At 36.2% G+C, this 12,446-nt stretch overlaps 2 protein-coding genes across 2 annotated transcripts; both read right to left on the bottom strand.

Annotated features, from left to right (window-relative positions):
- Positions 1–1,325: 1,325 nt before the first annotated feature.
- LOC117319244 (hemocyte protein-glutamine gamma-glutamyltransferase-like) lies at positions 1,326–6,621 on the bottom strand (the record flags this gene model as incomplete). The annotated part of the gene is made up of 5 exons (XM_033874074.1): positions 6,409–6,621; positions 4,458–4,682; positions 2,817–3,074; positions 1,845–1,963; positions 1,326–1,453 (listed from the first exon to the last, which is right to left on the bottom strand). Coding segments are annotated over exons 1-5 (866 nt in total), but the record flags the coding sequence as incomplete, so codon positions are not given.
- A 2,369-nt stretch (positions 6,622–8,990) lies between these two features.
- Positions 8,991–12,202, bottom strand: LOC117319243 (protein-glutamine gamma-glutamyltransferase K-like). The gene is made up of 2 exons (XM_033874073.1): positions 12,042–12,202; positions 8,991–11,138 (listed from the first exon to the last, which is right to left on the bottom strand). The coding sequence occupies exons 1-2, from the start codon at positions 12,131–12,133 to the stop codon at positions 10,994–10,996; spliced, it is 237 nt and encodes a 78-aa protein (XP_033729964.1). The 5' UTR covers positions 12,134–12,202; the 3' UTR covers positions 8,991–10,993.
- Positions 12,203–12,446: the final 244 nt, after the last annotated feature.

Genomic DNA, 12,446 nt, shown 5'->3' with positions numbered 1-12,446 from the left:
ACATGACTGATGGAGACTAAACAAATCTTGTAAAAATACCCCCTATACCAAAATCTCATTGCTCTTGTGAAATTACTTTTTACATTTCCGTCAAGTAAAAAGCTTGGTGTCCATGATTTGAAATATTATATTAAAGTGCTTCTATCCTTTTTATAACATCACGTTTGACGGAGACTTTAAACACCTAATGCAGTACCGTTCTCATAATGACAGATATATTTTTAGGTGGGCGATGTAAAATTGCCTTTAAGAGAGACTTTAACAGAAATAAATCTGCTAGAAACATAAGACTTCTCCAGCACAATTGATGGCTTGATCTTTTAAAAGCAGATGACAACAGCTTTACTGATTATCAAGAGATTGGCAGTTGTGCCAAGTGTTTCAAGAATTATCAGAAAAGGAAATAGCAATTTTAAGATTTGTTATTTTTCCATCTTTGGTACGAAAAGGACTTCATATTCTTGCGTATGTACATGTTTAGACTTTCATGCCCATTTAAAAAAGGTATGACTACGTATGATACCGATAGCATAAGCCAGCTATCGTAATCATTCTTAGGTCACTTGAAACCCGACGTTTTAAAATTCGTTGAATTCTTTGAAGAACGTTTTCCTAGGAAGGGGTGCAGATATGGTACTTTGAAAAATGCCTTCCCACCAGAATTCAAAAATGCACTTTAGAATTTTTCTTCCATTATTTACATTCGGACTTAGCTATCACATCTATAGCATTAATAGAAAGTTATGCAAAATTGGTGACCTCGACTTTCGTCTTTCAATGTCAGGGTAGTCAAATGATTAATCAGTGAGGATAAACGAAGAGGAAACGAAAGGAAAAAGTAGGGATAACGTATTAAAACGACCGTCAGATCGATAACTTATCAAATCATTTCTTGGATTGAAATCCCATGTTTTGATCTTCGAAATCTTAAACAAGGATTCTCAATATCGCTACTGAAATTTCAGTTGGCTGCTGATGTCAATACGGAAAACACATTCCTGCAGTCCGACGTGATTATCTTCTGCTCAACCTATGCAGCCAAAGAAGTATGTTCCGTCTGTTGAGTAACAGACTATATTTAACACTATGTACAAGCCACACTGACCCACTCCTTCAGCTGAGTGTCAGAGACTATATTTAACACTACGTACAGGCCACACTGACACACTCCGTCAGCTGAGTGATAGAGACTGTATTTAAAACAAAGTACAAGCCACAACGACTCATACTGGCAGCTGAGTAACATACCATATTCAACACTATTTATTTAATGGTAACATGTAATTTTCCGAATTCTATTTTAACAGGAAGCATTTTTTTTTTACAACTGAAGAGAATGACTTACCAGGGCAGTAAGCTTACGAACGACCTTAATAGGGTCACCTCGACTGGACGCTGGAAATCCTTTCTGATCCAAAAGGTCAAGGACACAGTCCAACACAGGGTCCTCAAACTTCAAAAACACAACAACAATTACAACACAGGGTCCTCATAATATAATGAACAAACTATAATACGCCTACAACACATTATCCTCAAACATTAAACTGAATGTCAGATAAGAGGAAATAGTTCGTAATAAGATTTTAAGATAAATTAAGTTGAACCGAATATGTAGATTTCAATTTACTTGGTAAAGAAGAAACATGTATCAAGTCAATGCATCTTATCTTAAAATAATTACTAACTCTGACATAAATAGCACAAGTACCTGTAGTTATGATATCAAATGTATCTAGGCTTACGCAATCAAAGTTATTGGTAGTTATGACATCAAACTAGCCTGTAATTACAACATCAAACATTATATGGAGTTATGACATTATTGAGGCTATCTAACATACCTGTGCAAAGCTCCATGCTCGTCCGTTGATGTACTCAACACTCCCAACAAATATTTTGCCAGTGTCATTCAAGACATACTCCTCGAGTAGTTTATCATCATGAAGATATACCTGGTCATCTGTATGAAAAAATGGAGGAAAGAAAAAGAATTTACATGTAAACACCACCGAGAATTTACCTTTATACATCACCGATAATTCACCTTTATACATCACCGATAATTTACCTTTATACATCACCGATAATTCACCTTTATACATCACCGATAATTTACCTTTATACATCACCGATAATTTACCTTTATACATCACCGAGAATTCACCTTTATACATCACCGATAATTTACCTTTGAACATCACCGAGAATTCACCTTTATACATCACCGATAATTCACCTTTATACATCACCGAGAATTTACCTTTATACATCTCATGGAGAATTCACCTTTATACATCACCGATAATTGACCTTTATACGTCACCGAGAATTTACCTATTTACGTCACCGATAATTTACCTTTATACATCACCGAGCATTTACCTTCAGACATCATGAAGAATTTACCTCGAGACATTACCGAGAATTGATCTTTATACATCATCGAATATTTGATTTTATAAATCATAGAGAATTTACCTTTATACATCAACGATAATTTACCTTCCTACATTACCGAGAATTTACCTTTATACATTACCGATAATTTACCTTTATACATCACCGATAATTTATCTTTATACATTACCGAGAATTTACCTTTATACATTACCGAGAATTTGAATCCAACATAAGTTATCTTAGAAAGATCCAAGAACTTATTGAGAAAATGAGGATATGATGTAACAAACTTCAACTAAAACAAAAGAAACCTTCTTATGCCATTCGCGAAAGATATAAAAGGTAACCTGTCTATACCGACCATTTTTATACTCCCTAGATTGGTCATTATAGACAGTTTTGACGGTACATACCTTTACACCAGGGGTTAAACAGGATGTAAATCGGTTGTGGATGGCTGTAAACTTTAGAAATGGAGGGTGTCTCCCCTTTCTTCACAGCTCTGACCTTGACATTCCAGCGACCTACTGGACAAAATGGCGGGGTCATGACCTGTAGTTGGAGGTCATTGTTGGTTCTTCTCACTAACTTGGCTCCCCACTGTTTAGGCAGGTCAACATCTGAGAGGATCATCTCCTCAAGAGTTCCTTTGGTCGGGTGGGGATGGTCACCTGCGGTGCATCATACCAACAATTATCTCCATACATGAGAAGTCACAATGATTTTAGGATAATAGATTTAACCAAAACAAATATGAAAACAGAGACATCATTTATAACGGATAATGGTACACAGAGTTATAAACTATCGTTGTGGCGGCCAACAATTACACGTGCTAGCAGAGTTTATTATAATTGCCCTCCAAAAGTCCTATTACAATTATTACGTAGCGAGGTCTGTATTACAAATTGTTAGAATCATAACTTCTTAGGATGTTTTTGTTCATGATTTCAAATGTTCATATTCATTTTTCAACAGTGCATATGTTTTGTTACAAGGAAAATCCTCAAAAATTCTGATAATTTCCCTCTTTGTTTAATATCAATTTCAAAAATGCATTTCTTACATTTTGTTTCTGTTAATCAGTTAAACAAATACGTTTATTTGTGTCAGTATAAAAAAAACCCATATTTTTCATTTTTGAATATTATGGAAAATAGGACCATCCACTTGCTCTTCCTGCAACTTCAAAGAAGTGAGGTATTTTTCAAATAATTTTCAATCGTCACTTACATCTTACGATTTTACAACACCTTTTCTCAAATTTGTCGGCCAGCCACTCGATTTAAACGTTAGTGTAACCAACCTTTTTGAGGGCAGAGTATATAGGTGTTTATCCTTATGATTTTATTGATTCTAAACAATCCATATATCAGTCAAACATAGGTGTCCTTACATACGACCCCTTGAATGTCGATGTTATGGGATGATAACATAAATTGGTAAGCCAATGAAAATGCTTGTTATAAGTAAAACACTTTTCTGCCACAATAGATAGATGTTAGTCAACTCCAAAACATCATTGAGAAACTCCAACTGTTGACTAACGCCGACAGAACACTGACAAATGCCAGTGAGATGATACCTAGCGATGGGCGGAGTTATGTAGGCGGTAAACCGGTAACTAACTAACGCCGAAAGAACACTGATGATAGTCGGTGTGACAAATCCACCAATAGGCGGGATCATGTAGGCGATGGGCGGAGTTATCTATGCGGTAAACCAGTAACTAATTGACGCTGATAGAATACTGACAACTGTAAGTGAGATGAAACCAAGTGTTGTATGTAGGTGGTAACCCTAAAATAAACCAACGCCGATAGAACACTGATACTAGTTGGTGTGACAAAATCCACCAATAGACGGGATCATGTAGGTAATAGGCGAATAACTGACTCACGCCGATAGAGCACTGATAATAGTGGGCGGAGTCATGTAGGCGGTAAGGAAGCAACAAACCCACCGATCTGAAAGCGACCAAACGTCATAAAAAATGATTTTATCCTTAAGTCTTTGCATACACTTTAAATCCTTTAATACCGTATAAACATTACCTGTTTGAAAGATAAGTTTAATATCATCCTTCTCCGGGTCATAAGGCCTATCACAGGTAATGGTCATCTGAAATGGCTGACCTCTGCGGACGACGAGTAACCCATCCTTGCCTTGTCGCCTGTCGGTGAGATCATATTTGAGTGTATGGTGGGTAACGGTGTCATCGTTAACGTCAAACTTGACGCCAGTAATGACGATCAGATCCTTCACCTCTTCAGAAAAGTCTGAAACAGAATTATCATCGTAGATATCAAACTTTACAGCAGTAACGACGGTCAAATCCACATCAGGAGACTCTAAAAGAGAATTATTGTCGTACATTTTTATTCAGCAAGGAATATCTCTCTTACCCAATACAATGGAATGTATTGTTTCAAAGCTTTCCATTACTTGATATTATGTTTAGAAGTATATTTGTCGTCATGTATTACGAGAAATTATAAACAAAAGGTCCACAGAGCCTGTATTCCCCACCTCTTATTCAATGCTTTTATTATTGAATTTTCCTCACCCTTTCAATTAATAAAAAGAAGTTAAAGACAAGATATTCCAGAATGATATTGATCTTTTCTCTGCTCCCTTACCCACCCCCTTTCCTCTAAATCATTTTGTATCATGGGGATCTAAATATAAAGTGAGAGAAAGATCAAAAAGAAATTTTCTGCAATGTAACAATAACAAATACAAATATTAACTGTCAAAATCAACTAAGACTGTCGGCCATTTTGTTTTCCCGATCAAACTTAAATTTGAATAGGCACAACAAAGGGCCAAGGGAAACAACATGTCAAGTTTATGGAATATCCCTCAATTTCTTTTCAAGAAAAATGATTTTTGTTTCATTCTTATTTCATTTTAACAAATTTTATTGACAAAGATGATTAAAGTCATTGGGCTAGAATAACAGGCAAAGCCTCAATAAATTATCTCAGGAAATAGTGAAAACAAAGCTCAATTGTCAAAATCCAACATGGCCGTTTTTCGGTCATTTTGTTTTTCCAGTCAGACTCAATGTTAAATAAGAACAACTAGGGACCAAGGGCAACATATATGTAACGTTTGAGGAATACCCCTTCAGTAATTTTAAAGAACGTGAACTGTCAGAATCAAAGATGACCACTTGTCGGTCGTTTGATTTTTCCCCATCAGCCTCTACATTAAACTGGTTCAACAAGGGACTAAGGGGAACCTACATCTGAACATTGATAAATTTCCCTCTAGTTCCTTTCATGAAATGGCAATAACAAGAACTGTTTACGGACGGAAGACGTACCACGGACGTAAGAAGATTTGAATAGCCTTACATCTGATGGTTGGCTAAAATATACCGCAAGAAGAGAATCCGCTAGAGCGCTGACGACGATTTTCTACAAATAGTAACGAGGGTCTTAACCTTGAACTGACAACTTTGTCCATGGTTTTATGATCCGAAAAATGGAGGCTTTGACAAGAGTTGATAATGATTTTTTAAAAAATAGTAAGAGTGACTTTCACCCAACAAATGAAACTAAAGCTTGCCCAAAATGTTATGATACTAGATAAGAGTTTGAAGTTTAATGCAATCCCCAAAGAAACACAACCACATTACGACGACCTTGACCTTGAAATTCAAATTTGTTCGAGAGATAGTGATATTTTATAATTGTGTGAAGTTTAATAAAAACTGCTCAAAGAATGAAGCCGCTGGAGGGCTGAAAATGATATTCTACATGGACTTTGCCTTGTAATCCTGAAATGAGTTACAATGTAAGGCACTTTCGTGTTACCTTCTAGACCCCTTCTTCATTGCCCCCAAATGAGTCACACCCTTCATTTTTACAACATTTTACAACTGAACACCAAATTTGATAAAAATCTTTTGTTTATGCATATGAAGAAAACTATTTTAAATCTAAAGAAAATATTCTGTTTTAGTAGAGCATTGTAAAAGTTTGACTATCAATACTATACCTGTGTCAACGTCTGGTTTGTCAGTCCGTAGGGGCGAGTTCGGTGGGAATCGGCCTTCTCGTACCATCGTCTCAACTGCAACAAGCTCGGGCGGATTCACTACTTCCTTCTGTAGACAGGAACAAATGTTACCCATAGTCACGTCCTGATCACGAGCCTTATGCTGTGACGATATGAATATTCAACACTTGACCCCCGTGACCAGTTGATGATTCCGTCATCTTGAGGTTTAAGAGGAAATTGATAACTAATGATCTGATTGACCAGAATATATCATTAAGATTCATGAAAAAATAGCAAAACCAGTGTTGATTTACAAGCCGGTAAATCATTATCATGGTGCAATTTAACAGAAGTAACTTGGTCAGTTATTGGTATGCATCATAGCTAACCGTAGCTCTAGCTGTTGAGATGTAATTTTGTAATTGTAAGGTGCTTGTTAATTTCGACAAAGCATGCGTAAACATGCAAGTTTCGGGAGAACACAGTAAGCTCACGTAGATCACGTGTATTGCACAATATGACCTTGACGTTATGCTCACAATTATACAGACAATTGAAAAAGGAAGTCTCTTTCATTACACCAGAGCAATGATTCAAAGGCTTGTAAAATATCCCTGGATTTGCTATTTACATGAACCTTAATATCTTACCTGACTAATCACAGACACCTTATATACTGTCGCTCCTGACAATTGTGTACGGGCACCAGACAATAAAAACAACTATATAAACAGTTTTAAGTAATATATCATTAATCCTGCCATAGGCCGGTATTTGTCATATCCTGCAGTTCCGCCATAACCGGTATTTATCATGTCCTGTAGTTCCGCCATTGCTGGTCTGAAAGTCCGTGTTGACAACATCTCTTTTGCATTCGGTCCAACGTTACTTAATTCCTTAATTCGAAATTCGAAATCCGACATAAGACAAAGTTTTACACATACTATTACAGATTCCACTCAGCATCTCAACAAAAATTGCATGTATTTTGCTACGTGTACACAGCTTCGGTTATTGAACTGTTATCCAGAATGAAGCTAACAACACAATAATTAGGTCAACATCGATGGATAAAATACAAATGATGAGGGACTTCCTGCCGTGTACGCCGGGTCCTGGCCAGTATGTGATACACACACATACTGTCAGTATCATTTTATTTCGTATTATTCTCTACAAAAACTTAAATAATATCTGTTCTAATGTCAAAATATCTCTTATATTAAAACCTATAATACCGTAAAACAGGAATAATGCTAAGCATGTGATTTCATCTTGAATCCCAGACGCTTGCCAATAACGGGGATGCTTTTTACCTTACCACCAGTTATTGACCTAAACTAATAATATATAATTCGAAGGATCATGGCAGTCTAGCATAATTGTATAAACCACTTGCTTACTGCTGTTATAATCAAAAGCTTTACCTTTCTTAACGCAATTACAAACAAGAGGCCCAGAGGGCCTATATTATCATTCTGGATATTACTGTACGTAAAAAAGGCATATTGAGAAAAACACTCCACATTTCTACATATGAAGGATTTCAGTATGAATCATAGATTTCTCTGCGACTGATTAACCTAACCGCTACTTCGGTTAGGTAAAAGCGACATGAAGCTACAGCATCTTCGGGTGGACTCAAACCGCCATCGGCCGTTTCGACCCCTATTCAACGACGTCCTCTGGTTGGCGAATCAGCAGTTGTGATCTATCACTGCTTACTGCTGCTTGGTCCCAAGTTAGGCTTATATCGTACATACCATAACCACATGATGCCTTCTTTGCCTTTTCTACTAAAGTCTTGATAGCTCTCTTTCTTTTTACGCCCGTCAGTCCTATTTTTCGGTAACAGTGGCGGGAACCCTCTGCCGGGACAGCCTTGTGCTCCAGACCTTCTGTATTCAACAACTCTACAAGTTCTTGGTATTATGCAGCTTTCCGTTCATATGCATCTTCGCATCTCTTCCAATGTCACAGTAAGTTCCACCAAGATGAACTTTCGGCTCTGCGGCGACCATATCACAATGTCTAAACTCAGTGTGGTATGTACTACATTAGACAGAACGTTTGTTGAGGTCTGATATCATTTCCCATGATGGTGCTTGATCAAATAATTCGCTTTATTTCTCCTGTTGGGGCCCGTCCCTTGGGGAACAAAATTGCCATTTATACGAAATTTGTTCCGTTTCACCGAATGATGCATGTGCGTGTCGTCTGCAAACATTTTGACTTTATTGTGAAGTTTCTGGCCGATTTTGACACGTGAGGAAGAGAACTAGTCAAGGTACACTACCTTGTGGAACTCCACTAATCACTAACTCTGTATAGATTGACAAGGTCCTGAATTCCACTAATACCATAGCCTTCTGTATTTAAGCAGGCTTCTTTGCGGGACCTTATCAAATGCCTTTGTAAAGACCAAGTATATATAGTGACAATTTTTTTTGTTATGATCTAAGCCATATTTCCTCTAAAGCTTCTACTACATTTCTGATACGAGGTTAACAGTTTACTCAAAATGTGATTACAGTCGTTCCATTATGCAATGATAAGAAGAAAAAACTAAGACAACAAACTTTCTTTGGAAAATAAAGTTTTATAGCAACGCATTTAAGCTGTTTAACATATCATTAACATAGCATAACAGTTATAAATGTATCCTCAAGTGAGCCACTCCTCTTTATTACCATATTTTTCATCAAATTAGCCCCTCCTCTAGTAACAGAGTTTATTACCGTATTTATCCTCAAATAAGCTCGCCACTGTAGTGTCAAAGTTAAGTACTGTATTCATCCTTAAATAAGCCACTCCTCTTTTATGACCGTATTAATCCTCAAATAAGCCTCTTTCCTTAGTGTAAAGGTTAAGTACAGTAATTATCCTCAAATAAGCCCCTCACCTAGGGTAAAAGTTAGTACAGTATCTATCCTCAAATAAGCTCCCTCCCCTATTGTAAACAATTGGTACTGAAATTTGGAGAGGACTTCTATTGTGAAACACTTTATCTTGCAATGATTTTAAGATTGATTTTCCGGCCAAAAATCACGATATACGATACAAAAAAAAAGGTTAACGCCAGGCGGTGGCTATGCCGAAGCACGAACATGTTTTTTTTATATATTTATTTAAACAACCAAAGGTAGAATGGGTATCTGTGATACGTCAGCGGGACAAGTTTTAACTGTGGGATAATGTAGCTTTTAGTGCGATATACTACATGTTAAAATATCTAACAAGACTCCAAGCAGTTACAAATATTGATATAACTTTTTTTATCGGAAATTATATCTTAATTTAGTATGGTTAACGTTCTTCAATTTGTGAATTGTTATGAATTGACTTGATTGTATGACAATCTTTATAAAAGAGAAATCGAGAAACACTGTTAATCTTTTAGTCTTTGATGTACATAAAATACAAACTACATGTTTATGTATATATACACACCAAAGTCAGATATTTCCCCAGTTTGGAAAATAGCAGAAAATACGAGTACTATTTCGGATGTTTACGTAAGAGGGTTTTGTCAAATGATTTTTCACATGGATTTTTAAGAAATATAAACTACCTTATACCCACATTCAATAAGTTATTTTCCACAATGTAGGACAAAGCGGAAAATACAAGTATTAGAGACACTCTAGTTTGTTGCACGTGAACAAGGATTTTTTTTTGAAGATTTTGAAGATTTTTTTAAGATAATAGAAATGCAAGGCATATTCAACTAGAGATGTAAGCTTTAGGTTTAATTGGCATGCATATTGTGCTGTATTTAAGACAAGGTTTTCGGGCTGGGTGTATTGATAGCTTACTTGTACATTTTCTGAAGCATTCATCAACATACATAGTACAATATTTATATAAAGTATGCTTAAAAGCATAGGCAAAAATATAACAACATTAGTATCATCACAGAATGAAGTCATGTCGGTGACCACGTTGCCACGGTAGTACTCTCTGCCGTCGGAATTTCCCCTCTTCTCAGTTCTTTAAATAGACACGACCAATGTAATATTTTTATAAATGCAATAGTGTTACGGTTTCCTTAATGTTCAAAATATAAAAGTCACTCCAATATCTCGCACAATAAGTGTTGTAGATGGAACTACATTTTGTTTGTGTTGATTTTATTAAGGTTGTTAAGATCGTGCCAAGAACGATCTGACACTGTCCCGCGATAACGGTTGGTCTCTCTCTCCTACGTCACTCCATGAAATATCATTATTTGTTTTATCATTGGGTACTTTAACATATAAAACAAAAACAGTCATAATGTAAATGTAAAGAATTAAAACTTATTTTTTCCACATCTATGAGGTCATAACACCATTGACTTTCTGGACAAATTTATCATGAATCGCTAAGCCAGTGTTGTTATGAACTCATGAATGTTAAAAAATAAATTTCATTCCTTAAATATCATGTGTTAGTAGAGTAGAAGTCGTAATTATAAACTTTTGAAGTTTCTTAATAAGCGAGGGTATCGAATTGCAGACTTCAACACAGGTGTGATTACAACCAAGTGTCAACGCGGGTCAATATATGTCAAACAAATGTCTTGACTTCGTCAAACTGAATTTCACTTCTCTTTGACCTCTATTTCACAGCTTCCATTGATATCGACAATCTCTTTGGAGTCGAAGCTAGCGACAATCGTCCTGGTGCCAGGTTTGGAGGCGGTCATCTCGAGCTCGTACACGAAGCTTTCTTTGGCGCCCACAGAGCTGAAAGAGATCCACATACATTTTTGTAGGAGGATTAAACTGTACATGCAAAATTTTCAATATACTCACAAAATTGTAATCATACCATAATTACGTATACAATAACTTGCAATGAGGTTTTATTTCATATCAGATTTTGAGAAATGAGTATTAGAAGTTTTCATTTTAGTAATTAAGCCATAGTGAGCAAAACACTAAATCATTGATACGGGTTTCACATGATCTCGTAGGAAATAAAAACTTTAAGATATTGTTTTTTCACGTAACTCGGAAAACATTCATTTTGACCGGTTTTTAAAGAGGACAAAATCAAAATGATCAAGCCATTAAGTTGCGCCATTTTCAATTCATAACGTCACGTCTTTGTTCATATAACATGATATCAGAATTGATTTTTTGACTATCCCAGCTAATGAAAATACTCAATGGTTTATCATACTAATGACAACATTATGAAAAATAAGCATACGGGAATTTACTGGATAACAGTCTGACTAAACACAAGATATGCAGTAGCAGTATAATGCATATGTAAACTGTGCAATTCATAGAGGAAATTAAAAATTCCTGTTAAACGAAAGCATGCGTTTTATGATTGAGTATGACAGAATTTCCGTATATTTTCAATGCGGTGAATAAAAAGTATGATTCTGGTTGGTCAAAAACAAACGTTCTCAAGTTGATAATTTCTAAAATTTCACTAGTAAAATTGAGAATTAACACATTAATGGCACAATCTCTGCAATTTAAAACTTATTGTGTGACGTTATGTACAATCTGCAAAAATCTCAACATTATGACGTGACGTTATACAAAATCTCTGAAATAAACAAAATATGATTAACGTTTTGCTCAACTTGTATAAAACCTTGACACAGATACACAGTTTGAAGCAAAGCTCACCTCTGTTTGATGCTTTTTGGTTTAAGCAGTCCTGGTCCCTGGATTTCCAAGTAACACAGGGTGAGGAGGATGGGCAGTGGATTCTTGAACATCACCTTCACCTTGAATGTGTCACCTACACGGACTTCCGCAGGCGCCTACAAACATATAGTAACACGTCATAACCTACACCTTCACGGACTTCCGCAGGCGCCTACAAAACATATAGTAACACGTCATAACCTACACCTACACGGACTTCCGCAGGCGCCTACAAAACATATAGTAACACGTCATAACCTACACCTTCACGGACCTCGCAGGCGCCTACAAAACATATAGTAACACGTCATAACCTACACCTACACGGACTTCCGCAGGCGCATACAAAACATATAGTAACACGTCATAACCTACACCTACACG

The sequence above is a fragment of the Pecten maximus genome, unplaced genomic scaffold, assembly GCF_902652985.1.
Source record: "Pecten maximus unplaced genomic scaffold, xPecMax1.1, whole genome shotgun sequence".
Lineage (NCBI taxonomy): Eukaryota > Metazoa > Mollusca > Bivalvia > Pectinida > Pectinidae > Pecten > Pecten maximus.
Note: the sequence above shows the minus strand (reverse complement) of the source record. Positions and strands in the feature narration are given on the sequence as shown.

Excerpts from the sequence above, each read along its gene's own strand:
- LOC117319243 (XM_033874073.1), bottom strand. The coding sequence starts at position 12,133 with ATGTTCAAGAATCCACTGCCCATCCTCCTCACCCTGTGTTACTTGGAA. Across the intron at positions 11,139-12,041 it reads CCAAAAAGCATCAAACAGAG|CTCTGTGGGCGCCAAAGAAA; the intron begins GTGAGCTTTGCT and ends GATCTCTTTCAG.